This window comes from Uloborus diversus, chromosome 1 (assembly GCF_026930045.1).
Source record: "Uloborus diversus isolate 005 chromosome 1, Udiv.v.3.1, whole genome shotgun sequence".
Lineage (NCBI taxonomy): Eukaryota > Metazoa > Arthropoda > Arachnida > Araneae > Uloboridae > Uloborus > Uloborus diversus.
Window position 1 is genome coordinate 140,291,909 of NC_072731.1, and position 26,265 is coordinate 140,318,173.

Below are 26,265 nucleotides of genomic sequence, written 5' to 3' on the forward strand. Positions count from 1 at the left end.
TTAGTTTTTTTCCTTTGAAAAAATGTAATTTATATCCCAAAAATGTCAATTAAATTTCTTTTGTTAACTTAAAAGCAGTGGCGTAACTGGCTGATGATTGGGGGGGGGGGGTCATTAAAGCTTGGTTCAGCCGGATTTTTCCTGTAATGGCTACATTTTAGCATAGTTTACCTTGTTTAGCTCATTAATTTGTTAAAATTAATAAAAAAAAGTTAGATATAAAGCTAAAGTATGTTTCTAATTTATTTCAACCTTTCATTCCCAGTTGATACCGTTTGGAATCATCATATTAATTTTTTTGCTCACCAAAGCCTGCTTCTGATGGCATACACATTCGCATATTCCTCTTTTAAAACAGATTTTTTTTTAATTCTTACTAATAAATAGCGGCCTTGTTAGTTTCATCTTTTTAAAATTGCTTCTTATAATTTCATTAGGCAAACTTATGCCAAAACAAAAGTATTTTTTTTATTATAGTGAAAATGAAATTACTAGTACAATTTCATTTTGTATAATTTAAAAATACATAAAAAGTTTTTATTTGAACTGTTTTTGACTCGATTTTAAACTTTGGGCTTTTATGTTTCCTCAAGTATGATGATTCGAACTGGTATCAACACAGATACAGTTCAATTAGACTTGATGAATGTAAATGCTCATTATTTCTTGAAATTTACATTCTCCTGAAGTTCGTATTGGTTGTTTTTTATTATAATCTGCGACTTAAAAAAGTTATTTTATCAACATGTCAATAAAGAAATCTGATTTTTAACAATTGATAAAAAAAATTTTTTTTTTGATGAATGGTAGTTTGTAATCAGACATTGAATAAGAAGAATACAATGAAGGCACATTATCAAGACAATTTATCCAAAAATAATGCAATGAAGATATTAATAGAACTATATCGAACACATTTTATAAATTGAAAACATTAATTGCCACTGAAATAGAGTATGAAGATTTTCATGAAATAACACTAGTTTTGCATAAGTTATGAAAAAATATTTTTTATTATCATCAATAAATGATTATTCAGTTACCATAATTGGCAAATATCTATTCTTGTAGTGTAAAGAAGTCTGACCAATTAACGAAAACGTAGGCAAAATAAAATCTTCAGAAATGGAGAGAATTAGTAAAAAATAAAGTTTGGTACATGGCCTTAAAATTTTTTTATTGATATGTATATAAAAAAAATTGGAAGAAGGTTTTTGGTTTTGCTTTAGATTTTTTTTTTCGAGGGCTTAAATGAAAAGTGTGCGGCAGTCTATTCAATGAAAGCATCTATCTAGTGGACATATACAAACTTTTCTTGTAATTTCCTTTCTGGTACTGTCAGAAGGATGTGACTGTTGCTGATTCATGAAAACAATTCAAAAGTCTTACACTGTAAAAACGATTTAGAAACGTTCCTGGATAATATCAGGCAGCTGATGTGCCTAATTTCAACCAGTAACATATCTTACAAAAACCACGAACATTTTTCGGTAAAAGTCAGTAACCTTTCTGAAATATTGGGAAATCTCCCCTGTTAAAGCCAGTAGTGAACACTCTAGAAAAATGAAAAAGGTTTAATGTATTTGATTAGAACCTTCCTAATTCACTAAGAAAGCTTCAGAAGCATTAGAGCAACCATGGCCAAAGTTACGCAAAAATTGCAAGCAAGAACGAAGCATATTCCTTGCCTGCAGCCATCCAGTGACTTATTTACTTCCATTGGGAGCTTAGTCAATCTGGATGGGCCGTAATCAAACTAAAGCTGATACACTTGATAAACATGCTCAGTCAATTTTTAAACCGGTAGCAAAAAATATTTATCACACCAGTGAAAAGTCTGCACTCGTGCATCTTTTAGCAATTCAGAAAACTTTTTTGTGAAAATACTTCACTTTGCGGGGAAAATAGGTAAAAACCTCTGAAATCTCGAAATGTTCCACAGAAATAACCAGTAACGTTTCAGAATTTTTTTACAGTGTAATTTAGAAAACATTGAACTTTTGACTCACGCAGGTGCGTTCATTAAATAGTCAGATTACTCTGTTTTAATCACTTATTGTACTGCATCAATTCCCAATGATTTTAAAGGGCATCCTTGTACAAATGATGCCATTTGGAATCTCTTTAATTTTAACAAACGATATTAAAATATACATTTTTCTTTTTTGGACTCACATCTTGGGTCAAAAATGAGTACATTTCACAAATTTCAAAATGAATAATTAATTCTTGGGATTGAAATGGAAAACAGTTATTAAAATTATGAATTAGAAATAACATAATAAATTTTTCCACGTAAATAATAGAAATACACAACTTTACACGCAAAAATATTAAGATGCAGAAAAAATCAAAGAAATAAATTTCAATAATCTCCAAGATAATTTTATGTAGCATTCATATGAGTTAATTCGATTCACTTTACAAATCAAAATCCCTTCTTTGTTTAGCAAATTCATTAATCACTTCTTCAGAGCTAAGTGCAACATCTCTGTGTATGCTCAAATGAGCGAGACTGTTTAAGGGTGCTTCACCTGTCATGTTCTAAGACAGGATTTTAACCTTTTCGAGGAAGAAACACTTCTTTCTACAGTAGCCACAGAAACTGGTAAGGTAGCACCAATTTTTAAAGCTTCAAATATGCTGGGAAGCATATCCTTGTCACAGCTATTCAAAGCTTCTATTAAAAAAAACTCTGCCAATCCTTGTTTTTTTCCCAAATTTTCTTCCATAAATAAATTTCATTACGAAATATCTCCGAGTTATAGATTTAATACTATTCAGCCACTTCTCAAAATTAACTTGAGCCGTACTTCTTATAATTTCCTCTTGCAGGGCTATTATTCTAGATGGTATTATGTTTTGACTATTACATGAAATGTCTTTATGTTTCATAAATATACTATTTAACTGCACTAAAAAAAAATCAAGAAATGGGATAAAAGTAGATATTCTAAAATAGTCTTCAGGACTATTGACTTCAATATTCAAGCGATGTTTGCCTTTTCGCTGTTTGCGGAATTTGTATCTCATCTTCACCAATTTTTTTCCTTTAAATTCAGTGCCTCTTTAAACAATTTGTAAAAAATTTCAGTTGAACTTTCACACATGCAATTCTTCAATTATTGCCTCAGTCATTTTAATGGCAGCCGCTAAGTCAATATTTACTTTCTGCAAATATTTGGAAAGATTATGCGTCAACGAAAATATTTTATTGAGGAAAACAAGTGCAACAACAAAATTCCCACTTTTCAATGCTTGTTGAAACATGAAAACTTTTTGCGAGGATTCTGATTTGGAGCCTTCTTGAATAGCATCAAACGCATAAAACACAGGGAAGAAAAATTCTTTGAAAAAAATTAAAGATTGAAGGCGTTCAACCCAACGTGTGTCGCACAACTTTTTCGGTCGTTGCTTCTTGAGCTCGCATTCTAATTCAACCATGTTTTTCAAAATTGTTTCAAAATTTTTAGACAATATGAAAAATTTTATAATTTCTTTTACAGTTCCAATAGCATTACGAATGCTTGAAATAGAGCAAGCATCACTGATTGCCAAGTTCAATGAATGGCTGGCGCAATGAACATACAAAGCTTCCAGGTGAATTTGCTGTATTTGAGCAGCTCATCCTTGGTACGTACTGCTCATTGCTGATGTCTCGTCATACCCTTGACCCCATAAGTAATTTAGGTTTAAGCCTAATTTCATGCATTCAGTTATTAAAGTACTATATAGTCCTTCGCCTGTTGTATCATATACAGTAACAAACTGCAAAAAACTTCTTTTACAATGATTCCTTTATCCGTTTTTTTCACACAGCAAGCACATAGGGAAAATTGTTCAATACCACTGATGTCGCATGTTTCATCCGCTAAGATGGCAAAGCATTCAGCGGCATTTACTTCATCAATTAATTTGGCCTTAATGTTTCCACATGTCTCAATAAATTCATTCTGTATCTTCGGGCTTAAGTACTTTGTTTTTCCTTGTGAAATTAGATGTTCTTTCAAAGGAATATCCCACTCAAAAGTGCAAGATTGATCTGAAGTTCCATCATTTTCTGTAGGCATTTGCAGTGTTACGGTACCCGAATCCAGATGACCCCGAAAAGAAATTTCTTGCCTTCCAAGAAAAATTATAGAATTAATTATCAAAGTTTTCCTCTATAATCTTCTGCTTCACAGTGTCCAGCTGGAGATCAATCGGCATTATATTCTTCTCATGTGTGAACACGAAATTCTGACCAGAAACACAAGCCTTCTTATGGAAATCTAGTCCCTGGTGATAGCGATATTGTTCTTTTGCATCTTTCCACCTGCTAAAACGGGTTGCAACAAGGAATTTGGCTAGCATATGGCTTCCTTTCCCAACTTCTGATTTGCAGGAAAAAAAACAAACAATACACCATCCAACTTTGAATATGTCAGCCAGGGAAACTCAAGAAGCAATTTCCTTTGAAATTTTAAATTACATTTACCGCCAGTTGGGAATTTGTGTAGTTCATCTGGTAACCACCTATTTCTTAGCACAAAGTAAATATCATCACTATATTTCTATCATATATCCCAACATATATATTTCTTCACTATATATCCCAACGTAATTACCAATGTCATTTTTATCCAATATGTCAATATAAGGGTTTCTGGTTCATTTTTATCTAATATGTTGCAAGAGGTTTCTGGTTCAGGCTCTACGCATGAAGATGTACCAGCTTTGGTGACAGTTTGGGGAGCGCATTAAAACACCAAAATTAGTAATGAATCACAGTTTGATGTAATATAATCGTTACTTAAAGGTTAAAGGAGACTAACTCAGGAGGCTTTGCTAAGTAAAGGAGATTACTCTAGAGAAAGTGATAGCAGAAGGCAGAGGTAGCAGATCTAAAACAACACAAAGCAGTGGTCAATGGAATACATTTTTATCGGACACATCTACCGCAATATTGCGTACTACATGAACTCAATTCATGATGCTTCGTAAATTTCCCCCAGTTGACGTGATGTGTTTTTACCTTCCCATGGCAGAATAAATGAATATATATATATATATATTATATATATATATATATATATATATATATATATATATATATATATATATATATATATATATATATATATATATTTTTTTTTTAATCACTCTCTTATGTTGATCTTCTTCTCCCTCTGTTACCACTTTCCCCTGACGTTTCCAGCAACGGCTTTCGATACAGTTAATCCTCCTTCAAGTTTTATCTGCCTCCCTTGAAAGTTTGTCACAACAGAATTAAAACATCCAGCATATATATATCAAAACAAATTGAAAAATATTTCTCCAAATAATTTTTAATTATTTTTCCTCTTCTTTCTCAATGAATAAAAAATCTTAAAGGATAACCAGAAGTGCATGCAAAATTACAGTTTTTAGAAACACGGATTAATATTGTATATCTGCACTACTTGAGTTCAAACACTAATTCTCCTGAAGCGAATCTCAGTTTTAATTCTTGTAAATAAATTTTGAAGCATAAGCATTCTGTGACTCTTAATGGTTTTCAATGTCCAAGGCTAATTGAAGGATATATACCTTCTCCTCTGCAGCCTTAAATACATGTAAAAGTTTTGGATGTTTTTATATCGATATTGTGATAATTTTCTCTTTCTCGCAAATCCCTCTCTCAGCATTCAGTTTCAAGAGAACCTTCAATCATTCTATTACTGCAAATGGGGGACAATCGGTGTTTGTTTTTATGTATACAAAAAGAAAACAGTATGAAACAAACTGGTATCGAAGACCAACTGTTAATTTAAAAATATAATATACATACATATAGCATAATTAATAGCCTACATCACTCAGTAAGAACAAACCTTTCATGCAGCAAAAGAATTTTTCAAAAGGTTGCAATGGTTCCGGAGATTATGTAGAACATATAAACATACAAAAAAAAAAAAAGAAAAATCAGCTCTTTCTCTTTATGATATTAGTATAGATAGAGCATAAAATAGTTTACTCAACCACTTCTTTTGTATATAAAAACAAATTAACATTGATCATCATAAATTTTAATTGCTTCTTAGCAGAAGCAATTCAATCATTCTATGCTCAGTTAAATTTAAACATTAAAAAAATATTTTCAATTCAAATTTCAAATTTAAAAAAAAAGGAAAGAAAAAAAAAACCTGATAGTTATAAATAGAAACAAAAAGCTTCTTAAGAGGTTTTTTTTCTGACCTTTGAAGTAGTTGTAAAATAGCATTAACTTCGATTTTAAACATAAAACGAATCTTTATTTTAAAAAAAAATAAAAAAATATACGTATATAAAAATAATATACACATAAAATAGGATCAATGTAAAAAAAATAAAATATTTTCATAAGTACTGCGTTAAATAATTTTTAAATTGTCAAAATTTATTTGTCTTTTTTTTTTGAGTGAACATTAAAATTACGGTTAATATAATATAAAATGATATTAAACGCTTGAAAAAAATCTGTTTCATGTATCTGAATATATTGTTAGTTAAGTTAATAAATCTATAAATTTCGAAAAATGTTGATGAAGTTCTTTCATTTGATGAGGTTGCAACTGTGAAAAACGAAGTTATTTTTTCTTTCTTTACAGTGAGTTTCCGACGTTTAGAATCCATTTCATAAGTACAATTTTGGAATCAAAATAACTTTAATAAGAAGCAAAATATCAAATTCTAAGCAGTATACTACATAATACTAATTTTTTCTATTCTGTTCTCAGAGAGCTAAAAGCAAAGAATGCATGCTATATTTAGAAACGATAGCTGTGCAGACGGTAGCAAGAGCAAATGCATGCCCTCTATCCACCCATATACATATACAGGGACAGGTGCATCTCCCCTTTCGCTAGGGGAGAACGAATGATTGTGAGATGGGACCAGACCCTCTCCCCCTGGATGAAACTCCTATGCTCAATGTCAAGGTTAAAGGGATCTTCACCCTTCAAGCAAGTAAGGAGGGAACTCTTTAGCATTCTGTTGTCCAGAGAAAAATCGTGCTATGCTTTTTGGAAAGAAATAAATATTGGCGCGTTTTTCTCCCTATTTTTTTTTCTTATTTTGTTTTTTATATTTTTTTACCGGACAAACGTTTGGGGGGGGGGGGGTCCCCTCCTTCCGCAGCTACGCCACTGCTTAAAAGGGTATTCTAGTCTAGAGGTTCAATTTTGCAGGCATAATAAAAAAAAAAACTGTAACCATTTTTTTCTATTAATTTTTTAGCAGTTTTTTTATTGATACTTTAGAAGTATAAAAAATGTAAATTAGTGGGGAGGGGGGGAAAATTCAAAATTGAAATCAGTAGAGACCGGCAAAGTGGGGACAAAGTGAGAAAAAAAAGGTGTCGACTGGTTGACAAGATTCCAATCCTCCTGGTGATCTGAAACATGAAATAAAGGTTGATTCTTATTAAAAAAGGATGTCAAATTATCTTTATATAGCCGATTTGGAAAAAAAAAAAATTCACAAAAAGGTATCTTTTTGAAAAAAAAAGGTCTATTTTGGCTCTTTTTTTCAACTTTGGTAATTTTTTAAAAATAGTAAAAAAAAAAAAAAAAAAAAAAAAAAAAAAAAAAAAAAAAAAAAAAAAAAAAAAACAGAAATACAGAAATACAGAAACCTCTAGGTGGAGACAATTTTGATAGTATTAAAAAAGTCTGTGCCAAATTTAAAATAAATAGGTGCATTAGGACTTGATATATCTTGTCAAACCGTATAGAAAAAAGTAATTTCGAGAAAAACGCGTTTAACACTAGAATTACGGAAGGGGTCATTTTGACCCCCAAGCAAACTTTTTTTGCTAACTTCTATATTTTTACTAATATCTTAATCCTTTCTTGACTTTTCCTAAATCATTGTCATTGAATTGCTGTCTGATTCTTCATAGATTTAAAGAAAAAAAAATTTTTTGAGAGAGTCCCAATTGGAAGGTTATGCCTAGAATTACGGGTGTCATTGTGACCCTTTTCAGAAAAGAAATGCTACTTGTATTTCATCGCGATATATTTTTGTTCTGTAAGCTATATTTGTTTTTGCCAGCAAAGCAATGAACAAACAATAATAAAAGGGTGTCTGCTTAACATCACACCTGCCTGCCTTAATACTGGAAATATGCTTTATAAGAGAACAGTGAAAAGATATTAGGTATAGATGAATGACTGTAAGTTCTGCTAGATGATTTGTTTTTTTATTCATTTTTGATAAAATAGTTTGTCTTATTTGCTTGACTTTTCGTTTTTAAAAAAGCATATTATTGCCTCGCAAAAGAGGGCTAAGGCAAGACGAAATTGTAATAATGCTACAAGAACTAGACACTCTAAATCAAATGTGAAGGAAATTATCACTGAAATTCCCTCAAGCCTCTGGCCAGTATATTACACATCTTCCACAATATTTTGGACTCAGCAGCTATAAATGCCTGAATTTTGTTCAGGACAGGTACAAAAGAAAGTATCAGCGGAAGGAACTTTCAATTATATTTAGCAGAAGGAGAACTCAGAGAGGAACACATACCAAGTATAAACAAACTTGTTCTAGCTGTAAGTAAATTTATATACGTGCAAGATTCAGTGGAGTAAAAAAAAAGGAAGAAAGAAATGTCAAACAAAGGAATGTATGGGTAAAAAAAAAAACAACTATGTGCCACTGTAAGCTATCTCTATGTGGATTTTGTGCACAGAAAATTAGAAAGAATAGCTTGTGCAAAAAATGAACCTTGTAGGTAGGATTTATTATTTTACAACTACAATTATTTTTTATTTTAACTTTTAGTTAATAAAAAAAAAATTCATTAATCTACTTAAATATTTGGGTTCAAAACTTTTCTGCAAAATTTGATAAAATATGCACTTAATTTATGGTAGATTTCTGAAATGTTCTTATTGAAACTGAAACAACACTAGCTATTTCAATCTCATTTTTAAAAAATATTTTTTAAACATTTCATTATATAGATTTAAAACTTCTCTATTCTCAAAACAAATAGTAATTATTGTAAATTAGTTTATTTTAACTTCATTTATAAAAATATATGACATTATGTACGAAACTACGCCGATTTCTTTAGCAGGGGTCATTTGCCGGATTTCTAGGTATACAAAAACTGCCTTAATTCCTGTGTTAAAGTTCGCATTTTCAGTCGCATTTCAGGCAGTCTGAGTAGTTTAATGGTATGCTATACTTATATTTTTTTTGAACAGCCATCCCTGCCTTATACATTGTTCCTTTCAATACCTCCAAAGCTACAGTTTTGGCAGATCTTTCAGCCATAAGTGCAGTTCTGCCTTCTTTTGAAGCTTCTGAAGCTCGTTCCTCGGAGCGTTTGTTATGCAGTTGATCTCGTTTGCTGGTTTTTTCTTTATTTTAACAAAATTAACTATAACTCCGAAAATAATTTGAATTTCCATAAATCCTCTATAGGCTTATTTTTAAAAGTCTAAACTTTAAAAATATGAAAAGAAAAAAATCTATTTTTTTGAATTTTTAGACTAGCATACCCTCTTAACCTACCGGCGGTTTTGCACGTCTTATCACGCCGTAGCAAGTTCGCGTCGATAGCGTTTTACACGTATTTTTCTGACACTAAATTTTCATTGTCAAACCGTCCAAGGCATAGAATCCTGCGTTTCCTTTCCCCTCTCCTGAGAGCGGCACCCCAGAGCGCAGGGACCCACCTTCTGTATTCACAAACGCAAACAATGCCCATTCATCAGGTTGGGGTTTCAAGGTTCAGTGCATCCTTCTTATCAACGCAAAGATTTCTAAGCAATCCTTCTTGCTATTTATTTTAAGCATCTGCTAAAAGCAAAACTTTATTCCAAGAATGAAATATCCACTTCTCTTTCTTCTAAGCTTAAAATTTACATTTAATTAATAATTGTGCTATAAATGGATGCAACATAATTTAATCGACGACAATGACATTCCATTACATTTCAACTAAATAAATAAATAAAAGCCCTGAGATTTCAAATTGAACAAAAACAAACTAAGTATCTTTTTGGAAATAAATTTATAGCTACGGCTTTATTCGCTACTAACATATAATTTAGGAACTTTAAGTGTTATAAAATCACAATGCTGTAAAGAAAACCAAAGAGCGGAAGTACATGTAAAAGATCAATTTTCAACTTTTATGTGCACTTACGTCGCGTTTTACGCACATTTAGGCTGATGTTGTACTCAAAACACATTATAAAAAACATAAAAAGGGATATTTTTTCAAATTCATTTACTCTAACTGATCGGCCATATAGTTTTCGTCGCAAATTTCAATCGTTAATATCAGAAACATTTTAAATTCACCGATTCTGTCTAATACTTCAGTTTATAATTATTTTAATCACAAAGAAAAACAAACAATTATCTCTTAGCATACAATTTCAATTCTGTAAAAGTAAAAAAAAAAAAAAAAAAACTAATAAACAATATATAGTAAGAGCAAAAATTTTGCACAACACCAGGCAGCTATTGTGTTAACTTTTATACAAAAAAAAAAAAAACTTAACAGTTGTTAGCAAAGAACAATAATAATATTTTTTTTTTATTGTTATTAAAAATGGAAAAGTATATGAAAATGAATAGTTTTCAAAAAAAAGAATTAAAAAATTAAATCGTTTGTAGCTTTTTCTTTTCAATAAAAAATAGAGAGACTCGGAATTTTTTTCATTGAGAGGAGGAAGAAATTCAGAAGAATGGGACCTGACTCTTAGTAAAGGAGATTTATATTTAGTTGCTTGAGATCTACAGTATTTTGTAGGAAGATGAAAATGGGGAAAAGGTTAAGTGATAATTTAAAACTATTTTTTTATATAAAGTAAAGAATAAATAAATAGAGAAAAATAAATAAAAGTTTAAACCGTTTCATAATTAAAATAAAACTTCAGCAGAGCTTAACTATTTGTACTTTATTAAGCAACAAATCCAGAATTTTCATTGATCTCAATTTGCCCAAAGCCTGATATTTATCTCAAATCACTCTTTAATCTGTGCGATTGCTAGATACCAGTCATATGATCTCTCAATTCCTTGGAACAACTTATGCAAAAATAATTATACAACCTTGATTTTTATAGAAAAATCATCGGAAATTCAACCATAATTTTTGACTTAAAGAATTTAAATTTTCTCAAAAACTTCAATTATTTTGACATAAGAAAATCTTTAATCTTCCAAAAATTTAAAAAAAAAAATATTTATTTTTCTTTTTTCAATAGTTTAGAAGGGCATGGGTGGATTTATAGGGGAGGGGGCATAGGGGGTAGTGCTTCCCCAGTTTTGGGACGACTTTATGTAGTAACAACACATCTTCCAAAATCTTAAAACAAAAAAATCATGACTTTTTTGAAGAGTTCAATGAAAATGAAAAGAAAAGCGAATTTCCTTTTCTGATGGGAGAAAAAAGGAAAAAAAATGGCGATAAATGGGTCTCTTAGCGAAAAAAGTGATAAATAGTTAATTTGAGGGAATATTTTACATTTCAATAGAATTTTTCTTGTAACCAGTGGTTTTTTTTTTTTTTTGGTTACTGATCTGGCAGATTTTTCTGAAAAGTTAATGGAACTTTCATTATATCGCACGTTTAAATGAATAGCGCTTTTAATCTGTCTAATGAAAATTGAAAGGTAATCGGAGAAAATCGAAAAAGAAAAGTCATATTTTTCTTTTCTTTTTTTTTGACTTCTATATTTTGCTTCTTTCCCAACAAGCGCGATAAAATGACAGCCTTTGTAATTATCTGATTTGACTTTTTTTTTTTAAATTTTCAAGCCACGGTTTTGCTTGTAGTAAATATCAAAGAAAAATCTCTGAGACCAATTCTTTCAGCAAAATTTTAAATGATCAAAAAATAATAAATAATAATAATGACAATATGTTGAAAAAAAGAAAACCATGTAACCAACGGAAGAAATTCAAGCAGAAATTCTATTCCAAAAACATATTGTACTACACTCATGGCATTGATCTGAAAGATACACTATTTTTAGTTTTACAAAGAAGAGCTTTTGCCTTTGATAGCTTCAAGGGCACATTTTATTTACGGTTAATGAAAAAACCTACAAAATGCATGCCCATTACGGCATTGTACTTCTAAAAGACTTTGGTACAAGGATAGTATATTTCTTTGTCCAGAATCGTATTTTACTTCATTCTTTTTCACTTCCTAATATCAATATACTAAAGGAACTAGTAAGATTATACAGCGTTTCTTTAATAATAGCTTTGTTAAATACACCATAACTCAGTGAATGTTGGATATAGTATTTGTTTTCCGATTTTCAAACGGGATCCTAGACAGTCCCGATTTTTATTCAAAAACCCAGTGTCCTGGCCAGTTTACTTCACGTCTCGGTAAAATATAAGTTTCATTACAGAGATGACCAAAAAAAATATAAAAATAATTAACCGTGAAGGATTATTTAAAGTAATAAATTTGTCATTTCTGTACCTGGTAGCCAGACTGACGTAAGTCCAAAAATTTGAATTTTCTGTTTATTACTGCTAGGGTTCGCCGATATATATCATGATATTTTGATATTTTCGATATTTATTTTTCCAACTATGGCATTTTCAATATAAAAATTATATTAATCATAGTAATATCGTTCATTTATTATTAAAAATAAGCAAAAAGTAATGTACTATAGTTTTATGATGCATTAATATACATTAATATACCAAAATAATATATTCTTTTTTTATTTTTTATTCATAAAATTATTAGTAATGTAACAATTTCAATGCATATTAAAAGTACCTAATTAAATATTAAACATTGGTTGGAAAAAAAGAAAATGTCTTATGACTGTGCTCCTGACTGTTGCATATTGTTTTTTTTCTGAATCATATAACTGTGTAAAAGTAGCTAACAGAAGACAAATGAGTAGAACAGCTAATGCTATATGAACTCTATTAAAATTAACTAAAATGTAAAATGAAATATTAGATATGAATAATTAAAGAAACCTCAATTTTAAATCTACATATTATAATAATAATTAACGAGTGATTTGAGGATGCATTTACTATTTTGAAGACATTAGTTTGTGTTGATTGAAAATATCGGATATATATTAAAATATCGGATATTTTAGATATTTTCGAAAATTGCACTCACCAGACATATTTTTTTCTCTCCTGTAAAGTAGCGTATGTGACTCACGTTAGTTTAGCTCTGAGGTACATATTTGTTATTTATGACCTGTAAAATTACTATCGGATTAGCTTGTAAGGAATTTTATAAAAAGATTTAAAACAAAAAAGACTTTCTAAAAAAGTCTTTGCCAAAGCAAAAAACTTGTAAATATTGTTCAAAATTCCTCATTTCTTGCTAAAGTAACTTCAAAAGATTAACGCTTACAAAATAAATTGTTTAAATGTATCTGCTTGCGCCATGTATCATTTATTATTCCTGGTTCAGGCTGATAATTAGTTAGCATTTATTCATAGCATTGAGAATAAACTACCTTCTAAAAACACTCTGAAAACCAGCCGGGGTGTGTACCTTTTGAAATACCCACAGGGGGGGGGGGCTGGTTGAATATTTCGGAAATAAGGCAAGCCGAGATATACCACTATTACGATCACTTAGTCTCAAATATGGCGAGATTCGAAACATACTAAAAATGCACAAATAAAGAAATAAATATATATATATATATATACAAACATAGTATGTAAAAAGTATGCATAGATGTATAAATTTGCAGTGCTTTTTTTCCCCCAGCGTTAAAAGAAAAACAACGAATTGCTGTTGCGCGGAAGGGGGAAGGGCTTTATTGCTTTTTATTGTTACGCATCATTTCAGGTTATGCAAAACATTACAATCATAACTAAATGCATTTATCTATTTCATATTGCAATAACTTGTTCCAGATATCGTTTTATATATGTTGAATATGAGTAGTTAAATTCAATAATAAAATATGTGAACAGTAATTTAGGGTAATAGTAGGAGATAGTAATTCCAGAGATTTAAAATCTTGATTATTACTTCATAAATATTACAGAAAGTTGTGGTTTGTAAAACACGACTGGCTGAAAGGAATTCAACTCTTGTTTGCTAAACGTGTTGAGAAGAAATGGGCGGGACGAACCTTGGCAGCATGTCTGGAGGAGTTCGATTCTTCCCTGCGACACGCGTTGAAAAGAAAGGGGTTTAGTTTTTACAGCACGTCCTGGTCAAAAGAGATTAAGTGCTTTTTTTCTCTTTCCGAAAGGGGGAGGAAATTTCAAGACAAAAAGTATTGACCATTTTGAGCAGATAGCCATGTTCCCAAGGTGACCTTTTCCAGGTGAAATTCCGCACGTATGTCAAACCGCCAATGAGTTAAGCTGCCTCGGGTAGCAATTAGAGAGCAAATCTCCCAAAAAGTATTTTGGGAGAACTTGTACGTCTCGTCAAGACTAGTGGCTAGTCTAGTCGCCCTGGCAGCTAAGTTCCATTCTTAAAACAAGTAAAATGGCACTAGAAATCAAAGAAGAACTTATCTATACTAATATTATAAAGAGAGAGGGCCAATTTTTGTATACTTATATGTTCAAGGTAATCTCTGGAACCACTCCACCTATTTGAAAAAAAATTTCACTATATGAAAGATGCATTCTTAATGAGTGACATAGGCTATAATTTATGCATATATGTATTAAAATTATTTTTTTAAACTAATAGTTTATCTTCAAAAACCAGTTTACGTTTCGTACCGTTTAGTTTTTATAAACGTAAAATATATCTGCAATTCTCTCGCACCTGCAGTGACAGAAAAGTCGAAGGTTCTCTTTGAACTGATTGCTGAGGGATGAAAACACGTGAAAGAAAATAAAATTATGATGTCCGCATAAGAACCGCCAAAACCTCACATGTATTTGAGGCTGCAAAGGATAAGGTATATAACATTCCATTAGCTTTAAAAATTGCGATCCATTGAGAGTTGCAGAGTGTTTATGCATCAAAATTTATTTAAACAAATTATAACTCGGATTCGCTTTGAGTAAATTAGTATTTGAATTCAAGTTGTGCAGATAGACAATATTAATCCGTGTTTCTAAAAGCTGTAATTTTGCATGCATTTTGGCCTATCCTTTGAGGTTTTTTCATCTCTACTAATATAATAAAGAGAGAGGGTTTATTTTGCATGTTTATATGTTCCGGGTAATCTTTGGAACCACTGAACCTACTAGAAAAATTCCTTCACTACATGAAAGGTGCAGTGACAGAGGCTATAAATTAAGCATATATGTCTTTTTATGAATTTTTTAAACTAATAAGCTATCTTTGCTACCAGTACGTTTGTACTATTTTTTCCTTATATAGATAAAAAACAAATTCGAATTGAATATTTATGTCAGGAAAAAAGTCCTCTTCGAGCAATATGCTGAGGAAGAAAAAAGGAATCATGTTGTCAGTTTAAGAACCATCAGAAGCTTTTTACGAATGAGAGGCCGTGCTTCGAAAAGTTGCAATTTTATATACATTACTTCAGATATTATATGCGTATGAAAATCAAAATAAAAAACATCTGCTAATGAATTCACATAAGTTGTTCTTAGTTTAGAAAGTTCTTAAGTCAAAGATTAGTAGCACATAGTTTCCGCTCATTTACAGAAAAGAGTTAAAACATTAACAAACAAAGTAGAGCATTCAACACAAAAGAAATTACCAAAGAAAAGGAAAAAAGAAATAAAAATGATTTGGAGAATTATTCTTCATGATGACCATATCTAAGCATATAAAATGAAACAATAGCTTACAAATGTCCCATCTGAAAGAAATTGCAAAAACAAAAAAAGTGAGAAAAAGCAAGATTTTCCGACGAAAATGAGTACAAGAGGTTGAGTGACATCCTGGAATTGAGAAAATCTCAGCTCTTAATAGAATATCTCATATTCATCCAACTTGCTAATCGGAATTTTTTTCATTTAAGAATTCTTTTTAAAAATTTTTGCAGTTCCTTGAACTTTTAGAGGAATATACCCTTTGAAGCTGATCTTACTTGAAGCATACAACTTTCAAACTCCGATCCTAAACTCAGAGAATTTTTGTAACAATTTTACTATGAAATCAACTTTTTGATCTTTTTGCTTTATTGCAAACATTTAAATATCTCTGTGACAACATGTTGCAAGGAGAGTGCAAAACAGAGAGAAAAAAAACAAATCTGAAGTTCAAATGTACAAATATACGTAGTACAACGGTACACACGGGAAGATTGTATTGTTCAGTGGTAATTATAGGTTGGTCTCTCTTGATAAGGAAATGAGGTCAATCAATTTGTTTCAAATCCTCATAAAAGCGAAACAAAAACTGTTGTTTACCATTAAATTTCAAATTGAAAAGTACATGCATCATACTTATTTAAAAGATAAATATTTTTTAAAAATCCGAACAAGGTCCGGACGGGTTGCTAGTTCAATATAATTCTTAATCACAAATATCAAGCACGTGTTAAATACAAGATACTACATGTTGTACCAATTACAAAATATTTGTAGTAATTCATTTCGACTGCAAAAAAAATTGCATGAAATAGTTTTCTGAAAAAATCTATTTTTTTATTTCATTAGAATAATCATTTTGTTAACTATTTACCCAAGTCGGATTTATTTCTTGGACATCATTTATTAACACTTCTTCATAGTTTCCATACTCCATGAAGTGAACTACGCATGTTTTGCCTTCATCACCAACTGCGTGAATTACTGCTCGATAAAACTAAAACAATAGAAAGTAGGAATTAAAGTTATGAGAATAAAATTTGATACAAATAAAACATACCCAGTTACACACTCTGAGTATTGTTTGGAACTAATTTGGTTTTTCTTAGCAGGGCGAGATTACCCAAAAGGCTCCGGAAGCTTGAGTTTCTCCTTAGAATTTTCACAGGCAAAAAATAACTAAACAACTGCTTAGAAATTTCGGTTTCTGCTTTTGAATATACTTCAAACATTAGAACTAACTCTAATGTTTGAAATAACTTTGTAAACAATTGTAAATGCTCCAAAAACTATTACATATTTACTAGCCACAAAAATTGATTAAATATATTTCTTTAAAACTTTGAACTTCAAAACAAAAAGGTATAATTTCTATTTAAATGGTAAGTTGAATTGCCCTTCAAGTGACTAAAAGAATTTCCTTTTTTTATGATCAACATTTTGATATGTTGCAGCATTAACTAATCTAAACATGCAGACAGTGGATTTTATCTAAATTAGAAATTTCTCATGATTGATAATTTATTAAAAGAATTAATGATACCACATTGCTTTTGTTTTGTACATATTTTTTCAGCTATGTTTAAACGCAGGATACACTCACATTATACTAAAATATTTAAACATGATTTGATGAAAGAAAAGACTTAAATGGCATCTAGTAATATACTTTGAGATAGCCTTGTGCTTTTTCTCTTCCAGTTAAATATTAAATGCAAAATTAGAACTTATAACATATTATTCATTCTTTTCACAAAAATGTGAGGGATCAAATCTAAGAAGTAATAAAACATATAATATTTGGAAGTTGAATATTTTACAAAAGCATTTTTTACTTACTTTATTGTCTTCCCAATACTTAGCCATTACTTCAACACCACGTTTCAAAAATGGCTTTCCTGGAACGAAGTTCATTTTTTCACTCCGACTATCATAGCCATGTAATTTCACCTGTGAAACTCGATCTGTGAAAGCTTCAAAATCAAATTCCTTATTTTCATTTAGATATCTATTACTACCAACTTCTGATGGTTTAGGATTTTCACTAAGATATGAATTTTTTGAAAACTTTTTTGACGAGTTCATTCCATCTTGATTTTCATTAAATGAATAATCAGATTTTGCTTGAAAATTACTTGGGTTTCGATTATTCTGAAAACTACCATTATTTTTATTCCTCTGGTCTGTTCTCTTATCCTTTGTAATGAACTGCCCTAAATTCAGAGTAGCACTAGCATTTCGAGTCCTTTGGGATTCGTCATTAGACCAGTCATTCTTGAAATTTTTATTAAATTTATCATCATTTTGATACCTGCCAGTTCTATTTGGAGATTGTTTATTTTGAAAACCATAATCTTGAAACTGTTTGCCAGTCTTTTCATAACTTGAAAAATTATTTGAGGAATTAGCATGGGTATGTGGTTCAGCTTCTTGTTTAAAACTATTTGGTTTCTAAAAAGCAAAATGTATTATAAGACAGAGTCATAAAAAAGTGAACATGATCAGGAAAATATTTTTAGCTATACGTCTAACATTAAATAAAACAAAAAAAATGGTCTGCTTAGATATGCATTAAGTAACATGGTATGGCAATTGGTTTTAATAAGCAATGTAATAAATTTAAATATCTTAAACTAGAATTTAATTCAAATTTAATTCTTACACAAACAGATTCAACATTTACAGTTATATAAATATATGAACAAGCATACTGCTTTTACTTCAGGTAAAATTTTAAAACCTATTAACAGGAAAAATCATTCAGGAAAACGAAATTTATTGTATATCACAATAAACTCAACTTTATGGAGAAAAATATCAACAGAAAAAAATTATCCTCAGGGAAAAAACAAACATTTAAAAAATTTAACAGGTTTAAAACAGGGTGTCTGTTGAAGTCTGTTATTATCCCAATAATTCCTGAATGGCAAGAGCTATCGTCAAAAAAGTTCTAGTCTAAGTCTAGGTACAGCAAAGTTGCTAAGTGCTATGAGACAAAGCCGCCATCAGATGGTAAACTTTGGAATTAGCCTTATTGTCTCAGAAATGGTATGAGAAACTGGAAAAAGTCAATTACAAAGTTGTTCAGAATTGTGAAACTACGAAAGAAAAGACATTTTCTGCACTGTAAAAATAGTCTGTAAAATGCTCCTTTGTATAATTGCTTTCAACAAAACTACACTAACAGTGTGATGTATTCTTACCAAGAAAGGTCTAAGGGTACAGGTCAGGTAAACGAGAAGGCCATTCTGTACAACCACCATACCAACAACTTTCAGCTGTAATGCATTTTATACCTACTTTTTTTAGCATTTCTGTGAGGAAGATGTCTTTGCTTTTTTAATTTGATGCTGAACAACTTTGTGATTGACTTTTTACCTGTATCTCGTAATGTTTTTCGGATAATAACCACTAACTTTAAATTTTGTCACCAGGTGGCACTGTAAGTGGCTTCCTCGCATGACAACTTACTATATGTAGAACCAAATTTTATGACGATGGCTCTTACCGTTCAGAGATCATTGAGGTGGAAACGGACTTTAGCTGGCATCCTGTATATAATTGGTATGTAATTAACGTAAGCCCATTGAAATATTGAAGAAAAAGTTGGCTGCTTTTGAGAATGAATTAGAAATTCCAGGTTAGAGAACATTTATGGAACAGAAAATAAATAAATATTTGACCCATTACAAAATAAGAATATGCTAGTTCCATTTCAAAAATGCAAAATCTATATATATATATATATATATATATATATATATATATATATATATATATATATATATATATATATATATATATATATATATATATATATATATATATATATATAAAATCCCCAATGTAAGAAAATATTAACAATTTAAAATATCATTCTAAATTATCATTAAAAAAAATCACAAAGAATTGACCATGAACAATAACACTAGAGTTTAAAAGAGTTCCTGATGGGGACATATTATAAGGAATGGGGTTGTTTCCTTCAGTCACAAGTACTACTTTTGGTCACTGAAATTGATAGAATAAGCAAAAAAAAAACTTGGACCCAGAAAATACTTTCATTTTCCCAACAGTTATTTTTTAAATTTTTTAAATGTCCGATTTTTCAAACAATGCGTGGTCTTTATGACATCACACATGATGCACTTTGGCACATCTTTCTATTGTGTTTCCACGTTATGATATTCAAAAAGCAAATTAAATAATTGTGCTCTATGCTTGATATCAACCATATCGTTACCAATGCACGTGAGTAAAGATACAAATTAAATATTTTGCTCTGTGAATGGCAACAGTGAATGGCATTTCATCATTTGTGATATCATCCGCAGAAGCCCAAACAATGAAAGCACACCAATTAAAGTAATTTTTTAAAAATATGAAACTTAAACAATTATTTAAAAAATGGTTTTTAAAGCATGCTCTTTCCGAAAAAAAATACTTTTGAAATTTTGGAAACAACCCCATTCTCCAGACATTTTCTTGTGACATTGCTATCTTCCCAGCAAAAACAAAAAAATTATCAAAAGAAAGAAATAAAATAATTGCTTTTACACATTTAGACTAAAGTTTTGGACAAAAGAACATGAATAACATTCATTTTTTGTGAAGACTTACAGAGACTTCTTTCCCACCACCAAAGACTTTAGCTTTTGTTTCTTTAACTCTTGAAACTTCAGCAATATTTGCCATTCTCTGTTGTTTGAAAATAGCATTTTCTTTAGCCTCTTTTGCATCTTGTTCAAGTGATTTAAAGTTACCTACGGAAGTTTTTCAAAAGCACTTATTATTGGGTGAAAGTCATGGAGAAAATCATAACAAGATAATAAATATAAACTATTATTTTTCTCATATAAATAAAGTAAGAATTGATATTAATTTCTCACTTGCAGCTTTTGATGGCTTAGAACCAATAATTGGTTTTCCAAATGGAATCCATGGAGGGGGGCCACTTCCATCCAGGTCTTCTTTAGTACGTACGTGAGAAGCCAAACGCTGGAAAATTAGTAAACAGTATAAGCATAATATATTACAAGATTAATAAAACATCTTATACTACACAGTTAGCTAGATGTGCATTTTGCTTTTTACACCAAGAAACCTGCCTTTGTTATGGCCGTTTAAATAAATTTGACAGTGGCATAAAAATTATTTAATTCAATATCTCTATCTTTGTACAGTGATCCAGAAATTTATGTGTGTGTGTTGTTTTCAGATTTGGATTTCTTACAGGGCAAGAGCTATGAAAAAATTTCTCTGACTTTTCCCTGATTAAGTTCACCAAATTTCCCTGATTTAAGTTACCAATGAAAATGGTTTCCTTTCTTTGCCTTACTTGAAAACCATTGGATATTAAATAAAATGTAGCATTTAAAATGTTTTAAGCTTTTGATTAAAAATACTAGCTGCATGCCCGGTGTTGCACTGGCTACCAAAAAAAAGACAGAGATGTCCAGTTGATGTTTTTGTATTACTCTGACATCAGTTTCTAACGCGTTAAGGAATAAATAAAAGCGGGTAATGCAAGGTACCATGGTTGCAAAACACCACTATAGCATATTTTTTGCAAAAATCTTATTAATAGTTATCAATGATACAAATTATGAGTATTTTCAATTAGCACAAAAGATGAAGATTTATGCATTATCAACTATAATCTGTGCTATCGTTAAACTGAATTACATCTGATAGACCATTTTTTACCTGAAATATTTATGTAGCATACAATCAGCTTTTTACATAAAATGACACATACTGTTTGGTTGAATATGTGAAACTAAAGCACCAAGACTTAACAAATACCAATAAGCAATTTAATATCAATTCATCAGATTTCAATTAAGCTTTAGTTAAAATCCTTTTAAACAATATTTTTTTTTTCAACTCTGTTTCACTTGAAGAAATCCAAACAGTCTTAATTAACGTGTTCTTTTAACAATATAAATTGTATCGTTTCATATGCTGAAAATAGTTAAGAGCGTTGGCTGTAGAAAAGAAAAAGGGTAAACGATAAAAAAGGTTATGTCCGAATACAGCAACCAATTACCCGGTTGGTTGTTTTGATTACGTCAGTCCCACTGAAACAATTGTTAAAATGTTATTTATTAACACAAATGTAAAATGGCAACAGAAAGAAATAGAAATCATTACTTAGAATAAAAGAGAAACAAAGCTAATTTACAATAAATTTCTAAAAGAAAAAATTGCTTTAAAGAGTAGTTTTAGGATTTATGTATCAGAATGAAAAAGAAATTAAACTAATTTAAAGTAAAATTCTAGAAGGAAACTTTGTTCTAAGATTTGGACAGCAGCCAAAAAATTCCCTTTTGAAACAATTAAAATTCTATTTGCTCACATGCAAAATGGCAACAGGAAAGAAATAAAAATTCCTGAATAACGTAATGTTAATTAATGTTTTAAATGTTAATGACTTTGATGTTAATTAAAGCCATAAAATTACGAGATTGGTCTTATTGTTTTCTTTGGAAAATTTCAATTAGATTGGTATCTGGTTTGACTCTCGACTCGCCGTGGTTCTCGAGAAATTCAATCTTCAGACAGACAGACAGACGGACGGGAACAGATTTTAATACTAAGAATATTTTGTAAAGATGCTCCGTTTTTTAGCAAAACTAGTATATTAAATTACCAACAGGGAAATATTATAGGAAATTTAAAGCAAATACTTGACCTCCAGTAATCAGCATGAGATTTCTAAGAAATTATTAAAACCACTCCTAAAGACAGATATAATCATGATAAAACTAAAAAGTTTATATGGAAATAATTTTGAACTAAATTTTCAAGCAGTATAATTATTGCTGCAAGAATAACAAGTGATAGTGAAAGTACAGAAGTAATGTGATTTTACTTACGTCAATAATAGACATATGTATTTAAAACAAATTGAAACCTTTTAGCAATCAATCATATTCAGCTATTCCCTAATCAAGAACTTAGGTTTTAATTAATGAATACAGCACTTTAACTATTAAAGATAAATAAATAATAAAATCATACCATAAATAAACTACTAAAAATAATAAAATTACTTATGTACACAAGGTAACACAATTTCAAATGATTTCATTATTTGTGGGGAAAAAAAACCTTAGGTTACTTTTGTAACAAACAACATTGAAATGCAAAAAAAAAATCAATTAATTTAAAAATATGTGCATACAACTTGATTTTAAAATAAAGAACTTTTAAAGTATGAAAAAACCCTTCATTTATAATCAGCGGTGACAGTAAATAATAAAATGGCAAAAAACAAAGTTCATTTGTATTTTCATTCAATTTCAGCAAATTAAATTTAAAACGTGAAGAAGTAATAACTTTTAAACTTTTATCAGTATTAATTTTAAAAACAAATAACTCTTCAAAATTGTGATTACAAAATGCTAATTAATTCAAGATAATGAGTAAAGGCAAGGGAGCTGAGGCATTAATGATGGCTGTCACTTTGTCTGTAGGGTTGTTTATTTTAAATAGCATGGAATGCATGAAAGGAAAATTCAAGCTACGTAAAATAAACAACTTGACAGACACAGAAGCAATGGTTAACAAGTTAAAAATCAATATTTTGACATTGAGGAAAAAAGATGCACAAATATGCGACAAAGTATAATTGCTCCTCATTAATTAAAAAATTTTTTAAACTGATAATTTGGGGGGAGGGGAGGGAATGCATTAAAACTACATTTTCTGGCCTGTCGAAGAATCAATGCATTTTATTAGCACAGCACAGTGGTATTCCCACAGGGCAGTGTTTGGAAGTAGCCTGCTACGAGTAGCAACGCTACTGTAGTAGCTACAATTTTTAGTAGTTTGTAGTGTAGCGCTACTTTTTTAAAAAAGTAGTGCGGTGAGTAGTTCGATACAAAAAATAGTAGTTTGTAGCAACTTCTGGAAACTACTTTTAAATAAATTTAAAATAAAAAAATCAAGGTTGAAATCATTTTGATTGGTGCATATTTCACACAAGTACATCAGTGGATGCAATGGGAAAACTATGAGCTGATGTCAGGCTCAGCATATCATTTTGACGCCATACGTTCTGCCTGTTTGACGCCATTAGTTTGTTTAACATCATAATTTTCATTTTTTCCCAATATTTATATTGAATAGAGCTTGACTTCAAAAGAAAAGTATATGAATCAGCGATAACCGCCGATTTAGTAACTCTTTTGTCTTTTTCTCGCTGTGGAGAATGTCCCATGGATGAACGTTTTAGATTTCATAGAGATTGTTGTTCCAATCCTGTAAAAGCTCTTATTTCGCGAAAATGAAGATACCGGTGATTTCGCGAGAAAAAAATTTCCTGAATTTTATCTATATGAACTGACCGAAAGTAAAAAACAAAAATATTTCTCAGGGCTTAAATTTTTGTAATTACGACAGGCACGCGAAAATAATTGTTTTTTTAGTATTCACCAAATAAAGAAGCTACTGTAAATGTTATAGAACAGGATGATTTGAACTGCCCTCGCTTATATAAGAGTATGATAACGGACATTTTTGAAAATAAGAAGAAAAAAAAAAGATAATTCTTAGTAACATTCTATGTTCAGATGAGCTAATTTATCAATCTAAACCATTTTTTGTTTAATCCTCTTACAATGTGGGTATGGTGTATTAAGGCGTCCCAAAAAAATATGAAATTGGTTTTTCAAGTCGCACACCCTGTTATATTTTTCTTTTTACGTCAAAACAATCGTAAAAAAAGTTGCATATAAATTGAACAACCGCAACTAGTGGCGACTTTTGTCCAAAAGTGTGAACCAGCACTTGTAATGCTAGGCCAAACTAAAAAAAAAAACTTTTTTTTTAGAAACTCGAAATTTTTGTTGATAAAACGTTGCCCCTATACACTAGGCATGCACCAATAAGCAAATTGGCCGATTACCAATTAATTGGCTGTTGATAATCCGCCAATTAATCGACAGAGTCAATTAATGATCATATTAATTATTTCTCCATTGCTTTTTTTTCTTTTATAATTTCTACCTAAGAAATAGCTATTAGTTTATTTCTAAAAGATGGTTTATTTTTCCCCACTTTTCAATTTTTTTCAAAATAATTTCATAATTTCATCTAATTTCTCTTTGCCAATTTTCAAATTAGTGACAATAAAATTACATTATGTTAACTAACATGAACTAGCACTTTTAATTCAAATTTATTTTTTGATTATTAGTAGCCATTTAATCCAACTTTTATTCTTTATGAAAATTATAAGGGTTGTGTTAAAGGAGAAAAGTATCGACACATGAAAATTGTTGCAATGTTGTATAGTTATTCAAATCAGAAAAAATAAATGAAACAATAACATTACTTCAACAATCAGTTTATAAAAAAAACAATAATAATAATAAAGTGTGTTCATATTTTTTAATTAAATGATATTTAATGACAATTAATTTTTTTGTTGCATCAAAAACTAATAATTTAATGAAAGTAAGTTTCAAAATGTATGATGTAATCATATGTATAGTTACAATTAACAAAATAACTAAGAGAAAAAATGTTGTGTCATCTAAAACTGGGGTTAGTTTATTGTAACACATAATTACAAAATGATCCTGATTTTCTATAAGAAATAAAACAAAAGTATTAAAAAGCCTTTTTTTTTTGCGTTCGATGGAGCATAGAGGAGATTTCAATAGGATCATATACACATTTGATTATTTCTGTTACATTTCTGTCCTTCAAAACGTAAATAGAAATAATATAAAACGGAAAGTAGCTGCAAGGCAGGTAATGTGAGGAGAGGAGCCTGGGATAAGATAAATATGACTTGATATCGATATGAAAAAAAATTCATTTTATTTATTGCAAATTTGTGGTTGGAGAGAGGGGGCGGGGGGAGGTGAATTTCTTAATCCTGTTTTTCACATTGCAATTTAAAATCCTGTAACTTAGTCAGTCATAATAGTGTCATGTGAATATGAACTGTGAGGGTTATTCATTAATGCTTATTTTATTCAGTTTTACGCACTTTCTATATTTGTTTTGTTTTTACTTTCTACACTTTCATATTACTTGTAACAGTAATGTTTGCAGAAAATTACATTAATTTATTGTTAATAAATCTATTCATCACATACTGTTGATGGTCTACTTGAAAAGAAAAATATTTTGGAAAATATATTTTTCTCTGATTAATCGGCAAAATTTGGCAGATTATAAATAATCGGCAAAGTGGCTGATTAATCGGTGCATCCCTGCCCTATACCTCACATGCAACACAAGAACATTCATTCAAATTAAAAAAACATTTGGGTATCCCACACTTGGCCTAAAATTTATAATTTTCTTCAAAAATTTATTTTTTCCATACATATTTTTAAAAACGTAAGGGAAATTTTACGAAATTATCAAGCTGAAAAATATAAACAGTAAAGTAGATAATTAACGTTAAATAGAATCTTTTGCTTTCCTGTGATATTTAAGTCTTCCACATAGTATACTTAAAGATAAAGATTTTTTCAAGGTTAAGTTAAATTTTTCATTTTAACTATTTTTTTTTTTCGT

General features: G+C 30.0%; 1 protein-coding gene across 1 annotated transcript in view; it reads right to left on the reverse strand.

Annotated features, from left to right (window-relative positions):
* The window catches only part of LOC129235313 (tudor domain-containing protein 3-like), a 41,567-nt gene that overhangs the window by 3,360 nt on the left and 11,942 nt on the right, over window positions 1-26,265 (reverse strand). Inside the window, exons 6-9 of the mRNA XM_054869051.1 lie at window positions 20,616-20,724; window positions 20,347-20,489; window positions 17,566-18,177; window positions 16,601-16,723 (exon numbers count right to left, since the gene is read on the reverse strand). Of these exons, the coding sequence (XP_054725026.1) occupies window positions 16,601-16,723; window positions 17,566-18,177; window positions 20,347-20,489; window positions 20,616-20,724 (987 nt within the window). The remainder of the gene's footprint in view (window positions 1-16,600; window positions 16,724-17,565; window positions 18,178-20,346; window positions 20,490-20,615; window positions 20,725-26,265) is intronic.